Here is a 27,737-nt window from a genome sequence, read left to right as displayed (position 1 = left end):
GTTTCTTGTATTGTTGATGTTTTGATCTTTCAAATGCAAAGATCACATAACAGAACACTGGGACCATAAATACCATGCCGGTATATCAGATGATTCAATGACCCTAGCTTGATTATAAAATCATATTCTAGTCACATGAATAGCTGTCTTTCTCCATAGTATATTGGATCTAGCCTACAAGCCAAGTCTTCATATGCAAATAAAAACCCATTTAATAAAGCAGTTTTCATTCAAAGAGCATGTATCATGAAATGAAGTTACATTTAATTGTCAGAACACTTGACAACTACTTTTTACAGTGTAACACAATTCATAAATTCGTACATTTCCAGTCTGAGACAAATACATATAAATTGATAGCTTTTTTCTTTGCATAATAGGAAAGTACAGTACAGTATGTACAGAGCAGATTGCCTGTCTGTTAGAACAAATGGCTAGAGATGTAGGGTTTGCCTAGTAAGCAGAGCTCCAAATTTACCTAAACATTTAAACAAGGATACTGCCTTCAAGTTTGTCTTTTTAAGTTCCATAATAGAAAGACACTTGGATTTGGGCGACACCTCAGCCCTATTTTCAATGGTACATTTTCAATCTGCATATTATTCCAGCCATATCTTTTGCCAAAATCACAATTTAAACTGATTGACTAATTGGAGGACAGTTGCTTTTGAACTACTAACAGTGTACCCACCAAGTTGTTTTTTTTAAGAGAACACCTGACTATTTGGTTATCTGTCCTCTCAGTACTGACCTGCTTATGATACAAGACTATTGCTAGAGGTCAACACTAGTTGTGTTAACAAAAATCATTTCAATCACCACAAGACAGTGTCCAAAGTTCCATTTGACTATGTCAGCACTAGAGCCAATAATTTACACATGAAACCCAACTGTTGGAAGCCACACATGATACTTTCCTCTTTTACAACAATCCAGACATTTATATACCTTGACAAATTAAGTGGATGTGAAATGGAGTGTTGGAAGTTTCAAAACCTTGCTATACAACCAAGAGGACTCAACAATAGTATCTGACCATTTTACGTTCTAAGTGACTCAGTGCTGCAAGTTCTTGTGTGAAGGTGATTTAAATTGGTGTGGGTCCCTCCTGGAGGATATTCAAGCTCTCATTCATTTACAGTTCTGAACCTTGACAGACGTGAAAGTGAAGACACACCGTGTGTTCAGTTACATAAATCAATCCAGGCTGATGAGCATGAGGAGTTTAGTTTGGTCTCCCAGAAGATTACTTCCTTGGTCTCTGAGGACTATGATCCAAGGATTCAATAGAGTGCATTTGGAGGAAGAACAAAACAACGATAGTAATGGGATGTCCAGTTATTCCTTGCATCCTCTTGTCATAGCAGTTCACTTATGCTCCATTCTGATGAAGGAAGAATTAGAATGTTAGTAATATATCTCAGGGTTGAGATACGTTAAGATACGTCTTTTCTTGAGGTGCCCTCTTTCAACTGTTCAGGCAGGATTTCAAATAAGGAACAATGTGAAGTGGAAGCATACCAAAATAAACATATTTTTCATCTTACTGTAAGCTTTGTTTCATTTCATTTCAAAAAATAAAATGTTAGTTTATGATTTATTATTGTATGTGTATATATATAGAGAGAGGGAGAGGGAGAGGGAGAGAGAGGAAGACACTCTGGCATTTTGAAACCTTTAATCATCTATCTCATGGCATCTAACAATATTTAATACAGGGTGGCAACTATATCATGCCATCGGGCTCCAGATGTGGCAGGCTAGGATAAGTGATTTTTTTCTTAAATCAAACTAATTGGAAGTAATTTTTGCTTTGGGAATTACATCTGCATCGATGTGAGAGTTCTGCATGCAAAATTGCACTACAGCTGGACATTCACCTCTTGGGCTTACTTCTGTGTTCCACTCTGTGCCTGTGGAAAATAGGGTGGAGGGCAAGAAACACCTGACTCTGTCGCTGTAGCCAGATGCATCATCTGTTGAGGTCCATTGGTTCGTTCAAGGAGAGACACAGGCAAGAGCACCTTCTATTTCTACCTTCTCCCTTTCTATCCAGGGAGCTGATGGATACTGGGTGATGATAGTGGGGATCATGATGAAGGCTGAAAGGCAATTCCAGTCCTCACAACAACCAAAAAGGACATACACTAACATAAGAATCTCACTCATTCCTGGGCCAATGTAGTGTAGTGGCTTGAGTGTTGGATTAGGATACTGGGAGACCAGGGTTTGAATCTCCAATCATCCATGGATATGGGTGGCTCTTGGCAGGTCATACCCTCTCAGTCTTAAAGACCTTGGTAAATCCTATTCCTGAAAAATGTCTTGCTAGAAAAACCTGTTATATGATGACCTTAAGGTGAACCGCAGTTGGAGTTGGCTTGAAAACAGCATTCCACTACCAAGATGCCAACCCACGTCTCCGAGTGCAGCTGGGATGGTGGGTGAATAGTGGAATGTTATCTAACTTTTTTTAAAGAAAAGAAATCACATATATTTGGGGCTTTAAAGCTGCTTTGCTCACTTTTAATTTAGGCACAAATAATGTTAAATTGTTGACTCTTTAACACTGGCAGAACTCCAATGCCAAGTTTGGCATATTAGATTCAAAATGTCAGGTTTAAGATGAAGAAAATCAGGCTAGATTGTAACAATATTAAAAACTACTTACCTATCAAGCCTATGCAAATGGGTTTCCAAAAGGATCACCAAACGGAGCAGAAGACAACTGCTGCTGAACTGTAATCTAGAAAAACAGGAGAGAGAGGATCACAGAATTATAGAATCTTTGACTTGGGATGGGACCACAAGATTTCGTCTGTCAAGAAAACATGACACAGAAATTACAGGTCACTGCAAAACACCATCACCATTCATATTCATTATTCTATATAGGTTGAAGCACAATTCTCAAGAAATGTTTATACAAATACTTGTTCTATTTCTACCAAGGATATTAGCCTAATTTAAATTTATGCTGAAAACTTTACAAATGCATGAAAATTAGCTGTACATCAATACCTCAAGAAGTATCTTCAAGTCTGTACACTAATCATCATCATCATCATCAGCCCATATAGCCCACCCTATCTTCCCAAGGGGACTCAGAATCTGATCTGAAACAAAGTCATTTTGCAGGTCCCCTAAATAGAGAGAAATACTGGGCATATTAGTTATTATACACATTGACATTATGTAGTGTGTGAAAGTAATGCTACTTACTGCATTTTGTGGGGGAGCAGCAAAAGGGTCCACCTTAAAAGGATTTTCAAATGAGCTTTCAGCAGGTTTAGGAAACGACACAGCATTTTGCCTGGGAATGGGCTTTGGTGGCACTGTGTTGTAGAAGAAGACAACCTTTATCAAACAACCCTTTTAAAAAGCACCATAAACAACTCAGTTCACATTACACTGCAAATTAAAACATGTTTGCCATCAAGTATGCACTTCAACTGGTAATCTCTCTATCAACCTCTGAAGGTTTAATGCAACTACTATGAACCCGAATGATCTCCATCTTAGACTCTGTACCTCTTGGAGTGTTTTTCCAACCCCCCTTGTGTCTTCTAGGACAGTGTTTTCAAGGCTAGCTGATGTTAGGAACTAGCAATTTTTTCCAAAATGTGTCATGGACTAACACAAATTGAACAGGTGTACCTACAGGTGATTCCGTTAAATGGGTACAAATAGATGAAATGTTTCATCTATTTGTACCCATTGGTTGGCTTATTTCCTGAAAAGTTGTCAGGGACAAGAAATAGTCTAGGAGCCAACAATTTAACATTGTTCAAGTGAACAACAGAATCAGAATTGGAAGGGACATCATGAGCCATTGAGCCCATCATCTGCTCAGTGCAGAACTTCTCCAGCAGATAGTGGTCCAGCCTCTTTCTGACAACATTCAGAGAAGGAGACCCTATTAATTCTCTAGGTAATTTGGTTCCATTGCTGAACTGCCCTTAATGTCAAGGTTCTTCTAATGTTCCATTAAAATCTACTCTCCTGTAACTTAAAATGTTGGATCAGTTCCTACCTTCTGAGGCAACGGAGAACAGGCCTTCCTCCTTCTTTGTGACAGTTTTTGAAATATTTGGAGTGCAATCATATCACCCTTCAATCTTCTCTGAACATGCCCAGCCCTTCAGCCTTTTCTCAATTATTTTTTCTCTATACCTGGTATCATCCTTGCTGCATTTCTTTCAACCTCCAATTTGCCATTTCTTTGGCCTCTATTTTTTCCAGTGTGACAAATTACTAGGCATGTGTGATTTATTTAAAAAAATGTTTCAAGTCATTACAAAATTAGGAGCATTAGTAAAATCTACTGATTTTAGGGATTCGATTTTTTTTGACAAAAACTTAAAAAAACAAACAAACCCCAAAACAGCTATCTTATTGAATCTCTCTCATATATTAAACATTAGAAATCAATATTTACCAATTCTACATTTTCATAGAATCCTGGAGTTGGATGGGACTCCAAGGGCCATTCATTTAGGGATTTCTTCCCAGCCCAGCACTAATTTGCTTACTAGAAGTATCAGCCATTCCTCCTCTTTGCAGATTCAACAATATATTGGAACTCTGGCTGGCTGCTGCTAATGAGGAACAAATCTCTCCCCTCTCCTGATGAGGGCTTTCTGATGAGAACAGAATTCTGGGAAATGTAGTTTAGGGTAGGGCCTTTTTCATTCTTTGCCATAGGGCTCATCACCTTCCCAAACTACATTTCTCAAAGTTCCGTGCTTTCTTTCCTAGCGAACTCTGCTTTCTCCCTGTTTTCCCTCTCCTCATGGTGAGAGGTCATTAATTTAAAGAGGAAAGGCAGCCATTTTGGCTTTGGTTCCTTGCACTGAAAATAAAATTGACTTTGGGAGGCTTCCAAGATTTATAAAATGCAAATAAAAAAGTATTGGGTAAGTTTTGATTCTTAAGTTTTTGGCGTGGGGCACACCCATGTGTCGGATATCGCCTCATATGTATGAATCTAACAAATTTGATATGACTTAAGAGGACTAACGAAAAATGCACACCTCTTCAAATTACCACCCCCAAACCCTCTGGAGGAGACCAGGAGCTTTTAAAGCCAAGAGTTTGAGGTATCAGAAACTTTGCCTATCCTAAGTGGATATTAACCGTATCATGTTTAAGAAATGCAGTTCTTGTGCATACCAGAAATTCAGAGCCCAAAAACTAATGAAGCAGCTAGATCAGTGGTTCTCAACCTGGGGTCCCCAGATGTTTTTGACCTTCAACTCCCATAAATCCTAACAGCTGGTAAACTGGCTGGGATTTCTGGGAGTTGTAGGCCAAAAACATCTGGGGACCCCAGGTTGACAACCAACGAGCTAGATATAGTGTACTCTAACACAAACTGAACAGGTGTACCTACAGGTGATTTAGTCAAACACTTGATCCTTAAATCAAGATACCAAATGTTTCATCAGTGTTTCCCACTTAGGCTTGCATGCACTGGTTTTACCATACTTGCTGTTACTCCAGATTCATGAGAAAATACTTTTTAGGTAGTCTTTCCTTCAAACACACTTTGCTGCAATGTTTCCAAATCAATCTGTTTCAAATCTGCTGCTATTTCCTTAAATACAATACAACACTTAAAAGCAGGATTCTTTTGATGTTACTTTTCACTTATAGCTAAGTTCAACTTGCACTCCTAAACCACAGAATCAGTAAAATTTTATGAACCCTACTTCTGAAAAAAAATGGGAGGAGTTCCATGAGAAAGACTTTCTTTGGCCAAGTTCAGAAGTCAAGAAGGAAGGCATTGACGCAGAAAGACCCAAGCAAAATAGGAATCGTTTTCTCAGGATGAGAGCTGTTACACTAGTTCAGATGCTAATGATTATGATTTGTTTTCAGTAATTCCACCTCTCTACTATAGTGAACTCATGATAGGATTTCCAATTTAGTCTTTTATATGTGTGCTGTCCTGGATCTTGATCTCCTTGGCTTCAGCAAGGAGAGGACATCATATGCCTTCTAGACTTTTCTCTCCACCATGCATGAAGCCTCCAGTTAGACTTTGCCTAAATACTATTGTTAGTCCCAACTAGAATAAACCCATTGAATCAGTAGGATTTATAATTCAAGCACTGATTTAATCAGTCCCCTCTAGTTGGGATTAATAATAACATTCAGGCCATCTTCGTACTAAAATAAAACCAATGGAAAAGACCACTTACATTTTAGTATTTATCATGATTTCCAAGAATTCTGAGTACTCTATATACTGAAAAAAGTTATCCTCCTTCCATACATTTTTGGAAGCAAGTGGGCTAAACGATCATATTTGAATCCATCCAGGGGGGTTGTTATTGAGCTAGCTAGGTATTGCTATCGTTATACTAAACCAAGCATTTCTTTGAGTTAAGTTTTAAGGAATATTCTCTCCTTCAAAAACCACCTAAGATACCTGTCATGTATACAAAATATTCTAGAAGTCAGCTTTTCAAGATTAGTCAAGGAGCACAACAGCTTTCCCTCCAGGTTTAGTAGATGAACAAGGAAATTTGAAGCCATCATGATCAACTGTAGTAATGAAGCAACTAACAAAGGTTCCAGAAGCTTCCAACAGACCTTGTTGTTGTTGCTGCTCTCCCCTTCTTGCTGGCACAGCTGGCGGTTTTGTCAACTGGAAGTCTTTGAACATCTCCTTTACATCCTTTATTTCTTTGTCACCAAGGGGATCCAGAGCAGTGAAGGCATCACTCTCCTTCTTGACTTGCTCTTTCTGAGGTGCAGTTCTGGGAGGCAGTTGAGGAAGTGGAGGACTAGTCGATGATATGGAAGGTAACATAGATGGTGGCTGGGCTGCCAGTGTGGAAGGGAATATATTGGCTTGGAAAGGGTTTCCAGTGCTGGATGGTTGCCCCCAAGCATTAGGAGGAGAAACACGTGCAGACTGACCCCAGAGGTCAGGAGCTGGAGGCCGGATTGGACCTCCTAGAGATGTCTGGCTCCAGCTAGGAACCTGTGGGGTAGCACCAAAACCAAGAGGTGGAGAAAAACTTGCTGGCTGAGAACTTAAAACAGATCCAGGAAAGACCGGAAGCTGCTGGTTTAAAGTAGGAGGTTGAGGCCCCCATGCTGGTGTTGGGGAAGTTACCGTAGGCAGGCCACCTGTGGAGAAAAAAAATATCTTTACAGATTACATTAAATTTACCATTGAAGAACTCTGAACCCTCAGCAAAATAAAAATTGCAGATGCTAATCTTAGGCTGTATATACAGTGTACCACCCATTTGCATTTTAAATAGGTTTATACTAGGCCCAACAATACACACAAGAGTAACTTTTAGTCTTGCTAAAATGGTGCACACTTTAAGAGATAGCAAGGACGTTTTTTCACTAGTAGCACTTGGCATCTATTTTAAACAACATTCCATAGATCTATTATTCATCTTGTCTCAACATGAAAAAGACCATTTTACCAACAGAGTTCTTTCTCCTCTTTTTATCATCTGTCATTCTATCCAGACATTTTTTCAGAACCAAGACTCAGCATACAAATTACCATCAATCTTCCATATTTGTGGATTTGACATTTATGAGTCTGATCTCTAAGTCCTCAAGTACAACTCAATAGACTCTGTAGGAATCTCTAGGTCCTTCAAGTGCAACTTGATGGTCAATTTTTGCCAGAAGTTGACTATAGAGCTCTGCTGGAAGCGATGTTCTCTCAGTCAAAAGGGTTTTTAATCATGACTTCGCTACTTCTGTGGGGTCCTGCAGTCCAAATTTCAGCAAATGTGGAGGGCTAACTGTAGTTCTTGTTGTGGGAAAGTCAAGCAATGGTGGTGAAATAGATGGACAGACATGTGGGTTTTTAAAAAAGTTTTGAAGTATTAAGACGTTTTATCTGCAAAAACTTGAATAATGTGCAATTATTTCTACATTACTACTATATCAGAGAAAACCAATAATTTGATGAACTCAAATAAAAGAAGTACTCTGAGAATCTGCAGACTAAAAATTCAAAACACAGAGAGCCAGTGTTGCATAGTAGTTTGAACACTGGACTTTGATTCTGGAGAAGAGGGTTCAATTCATCACTGAGTTGTGGAAACCCACTGCATGACTTCGGGTGAGACCCACCTAAGGTTTCCTTTAGTCAGAAATTACTTGAAGGGCACACAACAAACTTGAAACTGAAATCACAGCACTATCATATCTACTGAAATAAAATGCACTCTAGGTACTTAAGAAATGTACTTGTGAATGGTAGAAAAAGGCAAAATATATAAGTCAAATAAAACAAATAAAGCAAAGCAAAATAGCCACGATATCTTTTTATTTGCCTTTATTCCAGGGGATCCTTTGGCGGTGAGGTCTGAATTTCTGTTCTCAGGTCCAGCCCAGGGTCCCAGCATGTTTTTGGCTTACCAGCCTGTTCCTTGCTCAAAAACTGCTAAAGCGAAGAGGCGCTCTTTTGCTAACCTTGAAATAAGACATGCATACCATTTCCTTTGTAGCAGAACACTCTTAGTGGTGTTCCTCCTAAAAATCATCAAAAGGCCTATTGGAGGTATGTAAGGAGATGGATATATATAGTTGTGTTTTAAGTTAACTACAAACTGTATAGTATTGCTAGCCTCCAGAGGGCACTCTTGTATCACACAGTAAGTAAAGATGGGTGCAGATCACTGTTCTCGGTGTGGGTCTGTTTTGAATGTGTTCTACAGTGCACTTCCTATATTCTACAATCCTGTGACATTTTTACATTAATCCAAGTTGACCTTTCCAAAGGAGTAGCCTGTATTTAAATATTCCCATATCTTCCCAACAAACACATTTTAAGTTTATTTCATTCCAATATATACATTGCAGTATGTTTTAGGCAGAATATTGCAATGTTGAGGAAAATAGTGCAGAATCGTAATACTTGTAGCATTCTCATCCATGTTCCAGTCTCCAAGTTTTGTTGTTTTTACTTTGAATGTTCTGTTATTTTTACCTGGGAACCATTCTGAGTTCCCTCGGGGAGATAGAGCGGTATATAAAGATTATTATTTTTTGTCTGGGAGGTGCAAAACACTTTCACAAGGCAGACCAAAAGTCTCAAATATTCCCATTGGTGAGCTTTTTTATTTTTTGGATGTGCATCTAGATTCTTTCCAAAATGATTTCAAAAGCTTATATTTCCCAAAACTGTTATGAAGATCTGACCAAGTATAGAGTTGGAAAATTGCCTTTCAAAAGAATGAATGTGACATGTTGAACTCTTTCACAAATGAGTAGTAATAGGTATCAGAGCATCATCCCATCCCTACTCAGTTATGGATAGCTTCCATATGTCATTACAGTCCTTCTACTTGAACTGAACTTTCCAGGTTCTGCTGCACAGATTAACATTCGTCACTTCCTTTTTTCCCCTTAGTGCTTTTAGAATTATGAGCTATGTAGGCTTCATTAATCAGTCTTTTCTGGGATCTGCCATCAGATGGGACCCAAATCTTTTTTGAACCTGCTCAATCTGGTTTGATGGCAGGTTGGCACCAATCTTGCCAACACAGTCCTCTTGCTATTTTCTAGTACACCATCATACAGATCTTTTCTAAGAGGAAAGCTTAATCTCCTAGCAACTGCTCTAAACCCTGTAGTTCCAGGAAACTACAGCCACATTGATCCTTCAGAGACATATAAACAGCTGTTCTAATTTTTGGAGTTATCCATGCCACTGAATGTAGTATTCTCAAGTTCTTGCATTTCTTTCTAGAGGCATTTTTGAGAGCTTTGCAGGACTCAGGATAGCTCAGACCACCATTTACTGTTCTGGCGTCTTGATTACAGAGAACTTGATCCTGCAAAGTCAAGTGCTTAACTGTCTCACTCTGACTAAAGCTCTACAAGGCATTTTGGCTCTGCTAAGTCACAATCTTCAGCATTCCGTAACCAACAAGGGATTGCTACATAAGAATCTAGACAGTATTTGCAAGAGAGATATGTGGAAAACCCATTTCAGGAGTTGGTACAGCCTGTAGTGAGTCCTGATGCTAAAAATTGATCCTCGGACTTACAGAGCTTGACCATCAGAGTGTAGAAAGTTGATAGGTGTGAAGAGCTCACCTGCGAGAGGCCAAAATGATGAAGCCAAATTAAGAAGTCTATTTAAGAACCTGCGAGGTGTGGCTGACAGGCAGTTGTCCCATTCAGGTTATTTACAAATATTGTTAGGAACTACATTTTAAAAAAGGTTTATTACTTTTTTCATCCACTTAGTAAACAGAGGTCTAAAAGTGAAGTCTAGGCTTGTTTTGAACTCTTTCTCTCTCTGTGTCTATGTGTGTGTTGAAAAAGAGAGCAAAAACCCCCCCCAAAAACTATTGAAAAATTGGCAGCAACAATCAAGCAATGCAGAGATCTGAAGATATGGCAAACAGTGAATGCTGAGATAGCTATAATCCATATAGTCGGAAAACGTATCTGAGAACTTTCCACAAGCAGAGTGCCATAAAAAGCTCCCTCTTGTGGACACTCACGATCACAGGTGGGAATGGAAAGAAGAGTTAGAGTTGTTTCCAAGCAAAGATGCTCTAGTCACTTGGTGAATAGGATCTGGGCAAACAGGGAAAGCCAACAGGGGTGTTTTATGTGTGTGTGGTGGAATAGATAGCATAAAGTGAGCTTAAATCTGTTGGGTTAATTCTCCCAACTATTGTGGAGACTATTGTGTCTGTTGGGTAAGGCTATTTGCTTGTATGCTCTGAGTGGAAGTATGCTTATTAGTGTTTTTGTGTGTGTAGTCCTATGTTTTCTGTCTGAACACATTTTCTTGGTGGGGCAGGAGTCAGGGACTTGGTTGTGCGACTAGTTGTCTATGTAGCTCATGTAGTAGTTGCATAGTGTAATTCACACCCCATAGTTACACTCAGGATATTCTATGCTGGGGTTATACTGGATAGCTAGGTGGTGTTGCACTCTCCAAGTCTTATGAATTACGGGAGGAGATACTTCTTCAAAGAACCTAGATGATAACATCTTTGTTCTTTAAGGTAGATGGAAAGGTACTGGCATACATGGAACAATCATCCACTTGGTTGTTGTAAGTTTTTCCGGGTTATATGGCCATGTTCTGGAGGCAATTTTTCTCCCGACATTTCACTTGCCTCTATGGCAAGCATCCTCATCCTACCTCTGAGGATGCTTGCCATAGATGCAGGCGAAACGTCAGGAGAAAAATTGCCTCCAGAACATGGCCATATAGCCCGGAAAAACCTACAACAACCCAGTGATTCCGGCCATGAAAGCCTTCGACAATACATTGAATCATCCACTTGACATCCACTTTTAGCTCTCCTGGTTTGGACTAATCTATGCCACTTTAGCAGTGATTCAGGTTGTTGCCTGCTTCACCTCAAAATGTAGAACTGGCTTTGATCTGCATATCTATGGTGGTTGAACCTGATCCTTGGATAACCTTTCCTTGCTTTTTATGCAGTTCTTTAAAGGTCAGAGAATAAAATACGGTCTTGTGCATCCCAACAGTATAATTGCCATGCAGCAGAACAATAATCCCACGGCACTCCTTTATGGAACTAGCCATTTAAGTAGAAGGCAAACAATGGCAATTCAGTGCTGCGTATACAAAGTCACACAGTCTGCCCAGCAGGATTCTATGGTTAACGGTATTGAAAACCATGTTCATTGTATTTTTTAAAGCTATGCTTTAAATTGCTTTTGATTCTAATGATAGTTTAATCATATTTTAACTTTTGCATTATTAGTGGAGCTTTTTATCATATCTATCTGTTTTAACTTTTTAAAGGCATCTTGAATCCCGGAATTAGGTGTGTGTATGTGTGTGTGTATTTACACACACACACACACACACACACCAATCCACTGAGAGGCACCAATGTTACACACATACAAACCCTACCCAAATTCTAGCAAATGTCTGACTAAGGTGGTTTGTTCCAAAACAAGGCCTGAAACTGAACTGAATTTTAAAAAAATAAGTTAATTTCAGCCTGAAAAGGTCCGTTGATTGTTTTGCTTGCTTGCTTGCCTGCTGCAAGTTGTTTCTGGTTGCTTCTGGAGTGAGAGAATCAGGTGTCTACGAAAACGTTGCCCAGGGGACACCCGGATGTCCTGCAATCCCATGAGGAGGCTTCTCTCATGTCCCCTCATGTCCAAGTGGCCAGCTACTGGTCAAAGGACATTTAATCAACTACCAAGCTTGAAACTTTGTGTTTTTTTAATCTGTTTGTTTTGTTCTGTTAGAAATGTAATACAATGGTCTGGTTGCCCCTGACATGATAAATTAAAAAAAATTCAGCCTAAAATGCTTTGAGTCAATCAATAGCCTCGAACTCCAGAACCGTGTCTAGGAAAAGGATGTTGGCAACTTAGGTAGTGTTTTCATCTCATAGGATCAGGTTTGGCTATTTTTAGGGAAAACTCCAATACCTGTATTTTTTTTTTTTGAGAGCATGGCACATCCTCAGTCTATAAAGATGACCTAAAAATCTCCTGGTCCAGCCAGATGGATTTCATGAAATAAAATAATCAATGAAGGACAAAAGGCAAGCATACAGTGATCACCTAAAAGCAAGTAAACATCTTGTTCTTCCTTTTCAGCAGTTGAACTAGTTCAATACAACTAGACAAAATGGTGTTCAGGACACCTCTCCTGCTGGACCTGCACTAACGATAGAGCCTAAGTTGTGCTCGACAGAACCTATACTATCATCTCATCTATGACAAGTTTGTAACAGCATACCATAATCAATGCCCTTGATAAACCAGGGGGCAATAGTCTCATCACCACTCAGAAAAGCTGTGATTGATTCCATTGCGAAGGAGCAACAGGTGTTGTCGACTAGCCCCTTAACAGAAATTCTTGTCATTATACTACAATTTCCAGCAGTCACTTTACAGAGATAAAGTAAGCCAAGTTGTAGAGAACTAAAAAGACAATTAAGGAGATGAATGCAATGAAACAGCAATGAAAAGATAGATAAAACAGGCAGTCCAAAGCTGATGGGAAAGGAAATATGCAGCCCATGGCAGAGATCCATGCAGTGGTTGCATAGTGTAAATTCACATTGCATACTTACATTCAAGTTATGCTATGTTGGAGTTGTACTGGGTGTCACAGCAAGCAGAAGTTCCTGCTTACATAATTTCCTATCAAGTGGATTTGTACACCTCAAGATGTGTGGAAGAAACAGCTTGTGATTTGTATACATTTACAAAATAATCCTGTAAACCAGGGTTGTAAAGCTGTTCACCCAATGCCATTTCGAGTCAACAGCTATGTACAGTCCTTACTAACCTAGTACAGGCATGGGAGCTGCTGCGGGAGCACTAGTCTTGAAGAGGTCTAGAGGGTTAGTTTGTACCAGCGCTGGCTGTGCTACTGAGGTCAGAGTGCTTGTTGGGGCCGGTTCAGGAGCAAAGATGTCAGAGCCAAACAAGTCATTGGCTGAATTCTGGAAAGATAAGAAAAAGGATCCTATTAGAACAGCTATAGAATAATGACAATGATAATGAAAATAATGATTTTCCACAGGTGGTTAGATTCTACTGGTACTAAGCTACCTCATGCCTTTCCACTCTCAATCTGTTTTCTTGCATTTTGATGTAGATTCTAGACATTATGAGCAGCTAAGCGAAATCCATCGAGTGACTGAGGGGCCCTTCTACACAGCCCTATATCCCAGAATATCAAGCCAGAAAATCCCACAATATCTGCTTTGAACTAGGTTATCTGAGTCCACATTCAGATAGTGTGGGATTTTCTACCTTGATATTTTGGGATATAGAGCTGTGTAGAAGGACCCAGAGAGACTCTCAGCCAGGAGACAAATTCTGGAATCAATAATTCATTTTGGATGTGGCAATCCTGTCCAAAAAATCAGCCATGCTGGGTTGGGGACACAGACGTTTCTGTGCTCAGATTTGTACCTAAAGGTTTCAAGTGGCAGCAATAGGTTCAATTATTTTACCTAGTTTGTGGGGTACAAAATGATTCCTGCTTGAGGGCAGACTTGGCCTCAAGGGTGCAAGACTAGGGTATATCTAAACTACTCTTGAGTAGTCTTCCTGTTGGTCTAAAATGCAGAAGTGAGATTTGCTTGGGGTGTTTACACCTCTCCTGCAACAGCTGTACTAGACGCCAGTGTGTTTCTGGGCACATTTCAAAGAGTTGATGAAAAATGTTGAAGGCCTAAGTGGTTGAGGTCCAAAATAACCTAAAGGGTGCCTCATTCATTCCAGACCGCTTGTGTCAAAGTTCTGTTAGAGAGGCCTTCCTATGTCCTTAACATGGTTGAAGCTTGGATGAAGACACAAAAGGACTTTCATCTTGTGGAACTTCATCCTAAATTAGCATGTCTTCTGTTACAGCATGTTGTACAGCAGCAATATTTAGGCAGATAGATCACCTGTTACCTGTGTTTTGTCTGCTATATCTTTATTATACAGTGTGCACTAGGTATTAACTCAGGTTAGTGCCAGGACACCTGCCCCCCATGGATACCACAATATGTGGAACTTTCATTCTTTTTTTTTTTGGGGGGGGGGGGGGAGATTGTAAAATGTGGATGGCTGAATCATTAGATATAAAGGGTCAACTGTACAGTACTTTCTCTTTAGACTTATACTGCAGTTTGTGGTTGGTCTTAATAATTGTTAATCACTATGGAAGAACTGCACTACACACATTTTTGTCTGAATGTCTTCTTTAAAACCTCTTTGGTTGAGCGAGCCCCTGAATATTATACTCTTGATTGAGATATGGAATTGCTTGTAGGAATATTAGCACATGTTTATACAACATGACCAACATTATAGTATACAGCGTCCAATATCAAATCTGTCTTCAATCTTAGTTCTGAGTATCTTATGCATGCTTTATTGTGTAGTCCTTAGACTTAAGAATTCTGTCTCTCTTCATATATATGAAGCACATAAGTTAATATAACTTCATTTTCCTACTTCTAGGAAGCTATACTAAAACAACTGCTTTTGCTCCCAAAGATATAGTCAACTACAACATTATGAGTTGAATAACTTACTTACCAAATTACAGAAACATGGCAGCATTAGGAGAGAGAAAGTTAAGTTTAGGAAAGAAGGACAATTGATGCACACAAACAGCTAAGCCACACAGTAAAGCTTACAGTAATCATCACCTCCAGCTTTACAGCTGCAGGCAATGTATTTCTCTGCCAGCAAAGCTTTCATTGAGAAGGGGTTGGGAAATCCCATCACCTAGTCCAAGTACAAAGCATGCATGTCACCAATGAGTGCGTGCACCAATGTTCACCTTAACAGTCCTCCTTCCTCTTCCTGGCTTGGTACTTTGTGGAGGTGGGCTAATAGTTATAGAGTCATGCGCCGTCAAATGGATGGTGCTATCGGAGTCTAGCCGTAATCCATTTTGCACTGGTAATCCTTTGGAAGAGCTCTCCACGAAGACATTTAGTGGGGATTTGGCAGTGAAACCATTCTGTTCTCTCTCAGGTATCCCATTTGGAAGCTGGACAGGCTTCGTCTCAAGAGGCCACTGGCTGGCCTGATTGTCATGCTTCCCAGTTCGGTTAGAGATCTGGTCAAACTGTTTCCCAAAGTAATCTACATCCCCATTTACATAACTGTTCCCCATCTTCTGATTGGGAGATTTGAGAGGAGAATCAAGTGAGGGCTGTGCCAATTGGTCAGGATGCGTGAAAGGATCGTCGCGGAAAGGGTCAGGATTGGGCGTAGGAAAGAAGCTGAGGTTTGCAGAGAAAGCATTTTCGGGCAAGAAAGATGGCTGTGGCTTTGACAGTGGTAAGGAAGGTGTGATGTCATTCAAGAAAAGTTCCTCCCCTTTGAGAGAAGCTGGAGGGACCTCAATTTCAGAGTTTAAATCCACTAACAGGACCTCTTTATGCTCCTCCTGTTAGGTTTGGGAAAGACAGATTAGCAGAAGAGTTATTTAGACATGTGCAAGTCATTTCATGTGCTCATTGATTAAAAACGATAAGCAAGCAGACTTGTGAGGAAACATGGTTTTTGAAAACACTACCTATGACTTATAAACATTTTGCTATCTGACAGTTACATTATGGTAGGGATGGGCAAACTGCAGCTCTCCAGGTCATGCTAGTCTGCAACTCCTATCAGAACTAGCCAAGATAGTCATTGAGGAGGAATGCTATGAACTGCAGTCTAACAATACCAGAAGAGCTACACTTTGGCCAAAATGGTTGCTTAAGGAGCTGTAATCTTTCCAGGATCATTTGACTGGCAAGCCAGGCCATGGGGAAAGGGTGATGTCATGACGATTACTGGGTTCTTCATGCTTTCTATTTCAAGCTTTTTACCTGATCCTTACTTTACAAAAGCCTCTACCGTCATGGGCAAACATGGAAACCGGTCTGAGTCCCTCAAGAGAGGTGAGAAGGTCAGTATACAAAACTTTTAAATAAATAAACTTTGACCCTCTGCCGGTAAGCTGGCTGGGATTTCTGGGAGTTGTCCATAACACCTGGAGGGACAAAGTTTGCCCATGCCTGCTCTGGAAGGACACTATACTTTTGCTTAAAATTCCAAACCCATCACAAGTATTTGGAGATGCCAACCCAGACCTTTAGTAGTCAATCTACATTAATTACTAGGAGTAAATAAAAAGCACAAGTGTTGCTTCACACTCCAGTTAAGAAAATAGCTCAGCCAGAATCAGGTCCAAATTCAATGCCTGATTTGGAAATCCAAATTTTAATACCTCCCACAGAAAACCTTCAGCAGCTATTAATATTTTTTCTTCTTGTGAAGATAACCTAAATTGGCAGATATAGTAGGTGTACCTATAACTTATAAAACAGGAGCAGTTGTCCATTTTGAGAGGTCCTACTCAACAGATTTTAGAAGAACAGATACTATGCTTGGTATGAGAGCAACGGGTATAACAAGGGTGGGATATATGTAGTTCTGAGCTGGTATGTGGCCCCATCAAGGCTGTTTTGCAACGCTCAGCTCTTTCAGACTCACACAGATGTCATTTTTCTGGTCCAAAAGAAAAAAGTTAGTCATTTCTCCTGGAAGCCACCAGGAGTTGCAAATTGCCTTTTTAACTAGTTACAGGACACATCTACATTATTTAGCATCAGAAACAATCCTTCAAATCCAGAAGTGAATTTGTGGCTATTTTAAGTTAGGTTCTTGCATTTTTTTAAAAAATGTGTTTGATACAGACAGACCAACAGACAGAAAATTGGCTCCTTGACTCAGTGCAGCAGTTAAAAAAGGAAAAGTATATGCTTATCCCAAAATTTAGGGAACAACCGCTGTGAAACTGATTTGTGGCATAGAGGTGGACTAAGTTATCCAACTTGCAAAACTGCAGACGGACTGGGTCCAAAACTTTAGGCATCTGGGAAAGGGACAATTAACCTCTCATCTGTATTTTGGAAAGCAATTTAAATGCAAACCAAGAGAAACCTACAACATTTCACAAGAATGGGTGCAGAGGCCATGGAGTAATGATGAATGAAAAATGGTTTAAGACTGTTTTCTGCTTAAAGAAAATGTAATAGGACAGGGGAAGATGACAAATGTAAAGCATTCAATGACAGAAGCAGCAGGGCATGGACACCTGACATTTTCTAAGCATGGACCTAACACAGATATTCTTTCAGATTTCCTGGAAAAACCATCTGGTGTGACAAATTACACCCTAGTTCTGCTTCTCATTCAAGGTGTTATGGAGAGCTCAAGAAAAATGCTTATCCATTTTTGAAATGGAGACCTGCTGCCTTCTGTTTGCATCCTTCCAAATTCAAACTGCAAATGAATATTTGGCAAGGAGATAACAGTTCCTTCAGACAAATCCTGCTTCAGTTTTACCATTTCCAGAATAAGGCTGTTTTGCCTTTGGATCTGGTATTCCTCTAGATCTGAAATCCTTTTGTGTGGGTTAGGGGCACAGGACCCCTGTGAAAGTGGAAGAAATATGAATTTAAAAACATTTTTTTAACCTCACAAAGCACTTCCTCTAGGAATCTCGAGATCTACCAGGCTGACTCTATAGAATTGCACTATAGAGAGAACACTTCTTGGAAATGTATTTTCTCTAGAACAGAGTTTCTCAAACTGTGCTCTTCCAGATGTTTTCAACTTCATCTCCAACAATTCCTAACAGTTGGTAAGTTGGCTGGGATTTCTGGAAGCTGAAGTCCAAAACACCTGGAGGAGCACAGTTTGAGAAACACTGCTCTAGAGGAATCTCCAGAATGACTAGGTTCAACTTCTTCTGAATGTTGGCCACAGAGTTGGAGGGCATAGAGAGAACATATTAATCACATCCACAAAAGATAAACCCACAAATGTGAAAGGTCAATTGTTCTGGGCACCCTTCCTTGATCTTTTCAGGATAACCACTTAAGAATCAGTTCCTATACCTCTAAAGTCCTACAGTCAATTAAACCATCTCAGCTAGAGACCCAATGGAGCTTACATTCACCACTGAACAATTAATTCATTGAATTTACTCAAGTTGTGACTAATAGTAGGATTTAAGCCAAATAAACTACTCAACTACTAAATTATGGGCATTGTTTTTCGATATTTTTTTTGGAAAAACTGGTCTTCACTGTCATAAACCTTAAGAAGATGGGGATGATATTGGCTTCAAATATATCCATGGGAAGATCCAACAAATGAACCCACATATGCTCTTCTGAACCCACCCTACACAAGTGTTATTCAAAACACTTGTGTTCTCCAGATATGAAACCCGAAAGTCATAGTCTTTTACTACTCACTGTGGGACTGTTCAAGTCTGGAGGAGTAGACATGTCTCCAAACAGATCCATCTGGTCAACAGCCTTTAAAGAGGAAGATATGCAAGACATTATGATTGCATACACATTGGCCTACAACGTCAAAGTCATTGGAGTCTAAGCTACAGCATGGTCATGAACTCTTGAAAAACCTGAATATCTGCAGTAGTCTGGTTTATCTTGCTGCATTAGTTCAGCCTGAGTTTGCTCAAGTAATGTGATTTCTTCCAGCCCAATGGCTATTTAGATATCTTAACTGGCTATTCAGATCAGAAACCTGTACGTACCAGCTTTATTTTGCCAGCTTGATCAGAAGATGTCTCATCACTACCATTCTGAAAGAGAACAAAATCAAGTCAGGATTAAGACTCAGCTGCTGCCTTCTCAAATTTATAAAACATGTAACAAGAAAGCATTTACTGTTTCACAATGTTTGGAAGTAGTAATTGTAATGAAGGCTGTTAGATGACAAGAACTTGTTTCTTACCTCAATTTTATTGGCCTCTTCATTCTGAAAAAGAGAAGTTACACTTCTATTACTCATAGGAAGCTGTTTTATGTCAAATCAGACTATTGTCTGCTCTGACTGGCTTAAGTACCTTGTAGATTTTTCCATCACCTACTACTTATTTATTTTCCCAAGAATTAAGACAGATACTGTTTCGCTGACAGCAAAATGCACAATCTAAGGGCCCTCCTACACTGACATATAATCCAGAATATCAAGGCAGAAAATCCACATCTGCTTTGAACTGAATTCTCTGAGTCTACATTGCCAGATAATCCAGTTCAAAGCAGATAATCTGGATTTTATACAGCTGTGTGGAAGGGGCCTTAGAGCAGGCTGACTGGCTTTAGTGAATGTGGACATGTTCCTTTCAGCCTGGTTGAATTTATATTATGTTCAACTTTGGACCAACACCACCTTCTACTGGACTCTGAAGTAAACACATTATATCACTAATCATAACAAGCAAGCAGCATTGGTGTAACTTAAGATCTGACTTTCTTCCAAACCTGAAACTTAAAGAAGTTTACTAAGTAAGTAAATATAGTACAATTACTTAAAAAATGATATAACTACTGAATAGTCTTAAATATTTATCATCATGGTTATTAAATACTAATATTTCTTTTAATACTATTATATAATAGTATTTACTAATAGTGTTTAATGCTATTTAAATAGTATTTGAAGGACTGTACTCTCCCATACAAGAGTCATTGTGACATAGTGGTTTGACTATTTGACTATGGCTATGACCATGGAAATTCATTGGGCAACTGTGGGCAAGTCCCACTCACTCAGCCTCAAATGAAGGCAAACATCTTCTGAAAAAAATTGTCCCACCACCTCCATAACAGTGTTGTCATAAGTAAATGACTTGAAGGCATACAACAGGTTTATCTATTCTGGCCACTTAGGTTCAGTAGATACCGGTTTCCCTTTGCAGATGACCAAACTGACAGTTCTGGAACAGGCTGGAAGCCAGGAAAGTGATTATAGTAAAGCATGGAAGGTAGCCTGAAACTGGGCCCAGAATCCACATTTTCCATTGCTTAACAGTTTTTTTAAACCAGTCCTATTCGAGATGAATACTAGTGCTCTGGAGACATACCAGGTGGAAACAAAAAAGTAGTGGAGATAATCAATTACTTGTCCCTTGGAGCACCCCCCCCCCCCGCGCTCCAGTGTGGGTGAATGTATGTAAATCTTTTTTGGATTTTGCAGAGCCAGTTTCACCATGGGATATGGTTTAGATTTGGGGCTTGCTGAAGTGCATTAACTTGGACTTTTCCCCAACTTTGCTTAATGCAGTTTACTGGCTTTAATTAGCACTGCGGTGCACTTTGGCAGCATGCATTTTGTAGCCGCTGCAGTTTGAAGCTAGTTCCAAACTGGATAATATGATCAGTGTAGATGTGCCAACAACAGCATTTCTCCCTTGCTTTGAAACATTCGGGGGGGGGGGGTATCCCTCAGGGTACACCCATGCTTGTTAAACATGCTGGATTTTCTTTTTAAAACCACCATGTATTTGATGCTTTACATTTTTAATTGTTTGGAATCATTTGATAATAATGTTTAACTTTTGTATACTGCAATTTTTAAAATCTATGTTTATTTTTTAATGTTTGTGAGCTGCATTGAGACCAAAACGTGGGAAAGGCAGCTGTGTGCTCTTTATATCATCACCACCACCATGATTATGCCTTGAAGTCTGGAAAGTATAACCCATTAAGCAACCTTACCTTTTTCTTATCATCCTCTTCTTTTCTCTTGATGTTATAAATTACTTGGAAAAGATCCTTCAGATCTACAACTAGAGGTTCTGCCTGGGGACATAAAAGAAGGGACAGTTTTGTTTCATTTGTAAAAAAGAGTGGTTCAAATGCTTAGAATCAACTGAACTGAAATTACTACTACTGAAATTAAGCAGGGGAGACACAATCTTTTCCTAGGAATGGAATCCACTTAGTTACGTAATATCTCAGGAGGACGTAATTCCTGCTTATCTATCTACACAATCTAGTGGAATTGTTTTAGAAGCATTCCTGCCTCTAATTGTGGTGGAACAAAAGCACAGCAGGTACTGGTCTGGTGCAGTTTGCTAGAATCCAAGGCCAGAGTTCATGTACTAGCTTGGATATTTCCCAGAAATGTGCTCCCAGCTTCTGCTTTGTGTTGCATTTCCTATATGTTTCCATGTAGCTGATACTTATATTGATCATCTCAAAAAACAGGATCAGAACAAACTAACTTTTTGTGTGTGTCAGAAACTGCAAGTAGCTTCTGGTGTGAGAGAATTGGCCATCCGCAAGGACATTGCCCAGGAGGTGCCCAGATGTTTTACTATTCGGTGGGAGGCTTTTCTCATGTCCCCGCATGGGAAGCTGGAGCTGACAGATGGGAGCCCACCTCATCTTGTGGATTCAGATCAGGTTAGCAGTTCAGCCAGGACAAGAGTTAACCCATTGCACCAACGCAGCTCCCAACTAGCAAACTAACTGACTGGAATCAAATGGGAGCTTGGTCAGCCATTAGTATCTCTGACTCAAATCTAGTATTTCATTCATCATTTCAGTTTACATGGAACTGGAACCAACAGCATATTAGTAGACCAATGGTGAGGTATTCTATCTGTGGTGATGCTACTGTGAGAGAGCTAGTGTGGTCTAATGGTTTGAACTTTGGGTATGGCTCTGGAGACCAGGGTTCAGCCATGGGAACCAATAGTCATTTTGGGTGAGTTGAATACTGTTGGCCCCAGAAAACCTGGCATTAGGGTCACAATAGGGTTGGCAGTGTTAGGGAATTCTCCCAAAATTAGCAGAGCATCCAAAAATACAAACAGGATACTTAATTGAGCAGTCAGCTCAAAGCAAGCAGATGGTGAAGTGCTGTGGCTGCAAAAAAAAATATTGAGCTTAGGAGGGAAAGATGCAGAGTTCAATCTTTAAAGTTTCAAAAGGTGTATTTAAAAATATAAGAGCTATATTTCTTGATACAAAAGAATTGGATCTAAGCTTCTCTCTAACCCCATTTGGTCTAAGGTTTGAACAAGAAGAAGAACCACCTCCAAACACTACATTTCTTCAAACACACAGATTAGAGAGAAGTCTGCATGCAAAGGTGGAAAAAGGCAGAAGAAAAACATGAGATGTCTGTTTGAAAATGGGAGGAGAAAGACACAGAGAGAACAAATGGATACTTTAACAGACATTCAGAAGCTGGGGTGGAGGGGTGGGATTCTTTCAGCCTACTCCAGTGGTTCTCAACCTGTGGGTCTCCAGGTGTTTTGGCCTACAAGTCCCAGAAATCCCAGCCACTTTACCAGATTTCTGGGAGTTGAAGGCCAAAACACCTGGAGACCCACAGGTTGAGAACCACTGGCTTAGTTTAAAGCTATCTAGTTCTCCCTGATTGAAGCCTGCAGACTTGAGTAGTGTGAAGTTGATTTCCAACAGGCAGAAGTTAGAAAAAATTTGAAGGCACACAGCAATGACAATGGCTAGTGTGAAGGCACACAACAATGACATCTAAATCAAGGTAAGTCATAACCTCATACTATACTGCTCTTCATGCTGAAATACTCTACTCATTCTGAAGTTGTATTTAATTTTCATGAACTCGGAAAACAAATAATTAGGATTACACTACATCCAAGTGCCATTATTAAAGGTTTACCTGTTGTGCTGTTTTTATGGCAAAGAACTGGTGCTGCCCTTCTCCTCCACAAACATAGCCAAAGGCCCGGTTGTCAGTCACATCTCGAGCAATAAAGGAGATTTTGTTGACTGGATGCTCATGCTCAATAACCTACAATCAGAGTGAAGGACATAGTATCAACTCTTTTTAATTCCTGGGTAGATGTACTGCTGATTTATTAAAGTGTCTGCAGAAGTTTAAGTTTCACCCGATTTCACTCCACTCCCACTATGAACACCAAAATCCATGTGTGGTGCTTTAGTCCAATTATGTACAATGGCAGAATGAAAGCTCTATACAGAACTGCACAATCAATGTTTGCTTTTTCAGATTTTTAAAAAAATATTCAAGCCATGAATAGTTGGATATAGAATCAGCAGATGTTAAGGACCACGTGTATGTATATATCACTCATAATCGTATGTTGCCTTTAAGGTGCAATGAACTTCATGGCCTCCTTAGGAAGGCTGCGAACCTACTTTAAATATCACACCCTTCAACACAAGTGATATTTGTCTTTACTGTTCTAATGTAGCACAGAGCCTATGTAAAATCATACTATGTATTTTTGACATTAATATTGAAATCTGAAATATATACAGAAAGGTTTAAACTCATACGGATCACATGAAACCCATGTTCATATTGGAACTAGTGAAACTGGAGTAGAATGTGAACTCTTTCACCTAGGAGGTTTTTGTGCTTAGGGCTCTTCCAGACAGGCCCTATATCCCAGGATCTGATCCCAGGTTTTCCACTTTAACCTGGATTATATGAGTCCCCACTGCCAGATAATCTGGGATAAACAGAAAACCTGGGATCAGATTCTGGGATATAGGTCCTGTCTGGAAGGGCCCTTAGAAAGGAATACTACAAAAGAGAAAATTCATACCTATCACAAAATCGAGTTGTGGTTGGAAGGCAGTATGTCAGTTACTTAGCCTTTTACTCAGAAGTATTAGCATGTCGAGATTAACTTCTCATGCATTGTTTATAGGGTACAGGTAATATACTCCTCCATTGGGTTGAGATTATAAATTGAAAGGATACTTCTTTTAGATAAATAATTAACTGATTTGGACTAATATGATTATCACATTTCTTTGAAGTGTTTCCAGAAAAAGAGCCTCTGTTCTGTCTACCACATTTTTAGAAGATCAGAGAAGTGGAATTGGTATTTCTCATGTTTATTAAAGAGCAGTTTCCTAAGCAAGGTCAGTTCCAGATAGCTCAAGCATAAAGCTTACCCCTGTCTTTTCATCTATGATCTTGATTCCAGCAAGAGAGATGTTCACCCATATTTTCTGCTTGTGCTGTCCTTGAGAACGGGCTGCTACTGCCATTCCCTAGAAAAAAAGAAAGCCAACATGAATAGAAGTGCGTCAGTAGCTGAAATGTGCTACTTACATCTATTTCCTTTTGTTCAATTCAGGATCATCAATCAGTTCTATACCAAACCAAATGGCAGCCATGCACTCCCTTCCCAGGTTCCTTAAAATTCTCACTCTGACTAGACTGAATAATTGGATTGATTGTTTTTAGAAGAATTCACTGGCAATGCCATCTTAGTGGGATTCAGGTAGGCTCACGTACCTGCAGAAAATCAAGCAGTCCTTGCCAAGTACACAGAATGCTGGCTATACTTGAAGGTCATTTAGACCTGAGTGGACAAGCTTAGGGGAAGAATTAGCAACCTTCCAGTACAAACTACCCCACAAGACTCAAGAGTTTGTCATAACAGGCAGGCAACTACAATTACAGCAGGATCACAGCAACTTTGGCTAGGACTTATAATCTCCTCACTCTCCTGGTGGGAAAATGCTTGGAAAGCATTTCTTTCGCAAACACAACATGCCCTCCTTTTGTAAAAGAAATGCCTTCCAGCAGTGTCCCCTCAGGAGAACAGCAGAAGAGAAATGACTCAATGCAATCAATCGTGCTGTTATCCTGCTATAACTGCAATTTAACTACCTTCTGTTACAAAATTTCTCAAGAGATTCAACATGAAGTATTTGAGTATTGATGTATGACTCTGGGACACTAGCTTGAACCTCTTTTTGACCATGGCAACTCTCTGGGAGACCACTACACCCAGCTGTTAATACATGTCAATGAAATATGGGATTTACTCCAGAAAGTAAATAGCTATTTTGGTTTTCCAACAAAGGTCGGCAGCTAAGCTTCTAACTAGAGCTAATTATAGGGAATGCACCATACCCCGTATTAAAGCAGTTCCACTGGCTGCTGATAAGTTTCCGATCCCCATTCAAGGTGCAAGCCCTAAATGGTTTGGGCCCTGCCTATCTTCCTGACCACATCCTCACCTATGAACTGGTGTGGGCTATAAGATCTGATGGGGAGGCCCTTCTCTCGCTTCCAGCACAAGCATGGTTGGTGGGGACAAGGGAGAGGTCCTTCTTGGTGGTGACCCCCGGCTTCAGAACATCCTCCCCAGAGATATTAGGCAAGCTCCCACACTGTCCTCCTTCCATAGAGCTCTTTGGTTGAAAAACATGTCTTATTTGTAGCAAAGTAGCAAGAAGGAAGGCAGCTTACCTTTAATTTCATCATAGAGTCTTGGCTCATCTTGTCTCCCCTTGCTTCTGGAACGTCATCAACACCAATCAGTTTGGCCTTGTATCGTACACCATCACCTTGAAATCTGGCCAAAAGGAATTCTTCTGTCTTTTCTGTTCCTGAAAAATCCAGTTTTAGCCATGGAAATTAATCTGTAGTGTGTCACAGTGATAAATACCTGAGTTGTGTCTGTTCTTTCTTAATGATGCATTTTATAAGGGCCAGCAAATTTCTCACATCTGTGCATTTAATATACATGTGTATGTTTTTCATCAGATACAGTGATTAGTTATTCAATAGCAGCTCTTTTTTGTTGACATGGAAAGTAGAAAACTCTTGAGGACATTATCGAGGACATTAAAAAATCAAGTTCACTCCATAAAGTTTTAGTGGTTCATCTTAAAAGAGCAGCAGAAGTAGGACCTAATGGTTATAAAACCTATGCTAAGTCCCTAAGGCGATAATTTATTGCCCAATTCTAGTGGATTTGTTTCTCTGAAAGCTCCAATTTATGTCACTTTTACATTATGACAACACCAGTTGGACTGGGAACCACATCAGAAAGGCCTTGCATGATCCTACTCCATATGTGGGGTGACCTGCCACCTGCCCCTTCAATTCAACATACCTTTCTTTTTCTCTTTTTTGAAAGGTTGTGATTTCACTGGTGTCTGTGGCTGAACAGGCTGGTTATTTACACTCGTCGTTTCCGCTTCGCTTGACATGGTGAGAGGCCAGCCTCAACTCCAGGAGTTAATCTTGTAGATGATAGTGGGACTGCAATCCAGTTAGTGATCCTCAGTAGACAAGCATGCTATTCTGACCTTCAGAAGAAAGAATTAGAATAATTAGTGTTTCAAATTCTATTTGTGTTGCATTAGAGTTAAAGTGTTTGCATGTTCCAAGAACCAAAATAATGTTTAAGATACATAAACACTTTATTTCATGCACAAAACCCCAACAAATGACAGAATAAGGAATGCTTGGCTTGCATTAGGTAAAATATCTTGCCTATCTATCTTGGTATTATATTCTCAGGCTGAAAATCCTTCTCTCTACAACATTCATCACACTAGAGAATGAATCCACTTTAAATGAGGTTTCTGCCTCCTACAGAATTCTAGGGTTTGTAGTTTAGTGAGGTTGTTAAAGGCTCCTTCCTAAACTACAAACCCCAGAATTCTTCAGGAGGCAGCAACTGGATTTAAAGTGGATTCATTCTCTAGTGTGATGAGGCCCAGTTTCCAACATTTCACAGAAGAACATTTGGGCACATGTAACCAAACAAAATCAGAGTTTGTTAAAGATAACAAAGGTTATTAATGAGGAAGAGCAGACTAACTAGGAGAGAGGCTGCCACAGTTTGCTTATGAATTAAATTTAAGGAGAAAGGCAAGATTCCTGCTGAGTTAAGTTTTCAAAATTAAGTTGCCCTTTGAACTCTGTTTGAACCAGCTGAAGTAAGCTGGAAAATGTGAGATGGAGAAAGAATCAAGGTGGAAGTGGATGACAATGGAGTAATCAGGATGTTGCCAAATGGGTACAGACGGAGGGTATACTAAAGGTTTGAAACCAATGACTAAATGTACAACCTTCTGTTGATAAAGTATGTGCTGGACCTTTGCATTTGATGAGCCCATTAAAAATATTTTTTTTTATACCAGGACTGCTTTTCCTGAGCTCATTCTGAAAATTCTAGTTGAGCTAAGGTTAGATATTTATGGAATAGGATACAGGTGCCATTGCTTATGGGTAAGTGGGAATTTTGCCTTTGACCAGTCTTGCATGCAGTCTTATTTTGCTATCCCATTGAACCAGTAAAATTTTGTAAAATTTTACAAAATTTTGTATGACTCAATAATTAACTTCCACCTTTAAGGCTTCTGTGGGGTACATGTTACCAGCCATCCTAAAATGTAGTAAACATCATGTGAATACGTGGAACAAGTATTCTATTGCTTTGATGTTTGTAGCTACATAAACAAAGGACTTTATCACACCAATTAGTTATCTTGTTGCAAACACATTGTTCAAGCAACAGAAACATGCAATTACAAAAAAATTCTTTCACTTTACTGCACAGTTGCATGATGCTGGCACAATGCAATTTCCTTCAGTCTTCCACACAGCCACAATTCCTTCCTAACGTATGCGCACTT

General features: G+C 39.6%; 1 protein-coding gene across 2 annotated transcripts in view; it reads right to left on the bottom strand.

The window, feature by feature from the left end:
- Positions 1–242: 242 nt before the first annotated feature.
- Positions 243–27,737, bottom strand: part of DAB2 (DAB adaptor protein 2) — a 63,826-nt gene continuing 36,331 nt past the window's right edge. The window contains exons 2-15 of one of the 2 annotated variants that reach the window (XM_060761422.2): positions 26,207–26,402; positions 25,558–25,697; positions 24,249–24,347; positions 22,981–23,112; positions 21,045–21,128; positions 19,279–19,302; positions 19,079–19,126; positions 18,774–18,836; positions 15,293–15,907; positions 13,298–13,454; positions 6,598–7,140; positions 3,223–3,335; positions 2,672–2,746; positions 243–1,384 (exon numbers count right to left, since the gene is read on the bottom strand). In XM_060761422.2, coding sequence (XP_060617405.2) covers positions 2,681–2,746; positions 3,223–3,335; positions 6,598–7,140; positions 13,298–13,454; positions 15,293–15,907; positions 18,774–18,836; positions 19,079–19,126; positions 19,279–19,302; positions 21,045–21,128; positions 22,981–23,112; positions 24,249–24,347; positions 25,558–25,697; positions 26,207–26,303 — 2,181 coding nt within the window. In that variant the 5' untranslated portion in view covers positions 26,304–26,402 and the 3' untranslated portion in view covers positions 243–1,384; positions 2,672–2,680. The remainder of the gene's footprint in view (positions 1,385–2,671; positions 2,747–3,222; positions 3,336–6,597; positions 7,141–13,297; positions 13,455–15,292; positions 15,908–18,773; positions 18,837–19,078; positions 19,127–19,278; positions 19,303–21,044; positions 21,129–22,980; positions 23,113–24,248; positions 24,348–25,557; positions 25,698–26,206; positions 26,403–27,737) is intronic. The other variant, XM_060761423.2, reaches the window with a different exon arrangement.

This window comes from Anolis sagrei, chromosome 2 (assembly GCF_037176765.1).
Source record: "Anolis sagrei isolate rAnoSag1 chromosome 2, rAnoSag1.mat, whole genome shotgun sequence".
Lineage (NCBI taxonomy): Eukaryota > Metazoa > Chordata > Lepidosauria > Squamata > Dactyloidae > Anolis > Anolis sagrei.
Note: the sequence above shows the minus strand (reverse complement) of the source record. Positions and strands in the feature narration are given on the sequence as shown.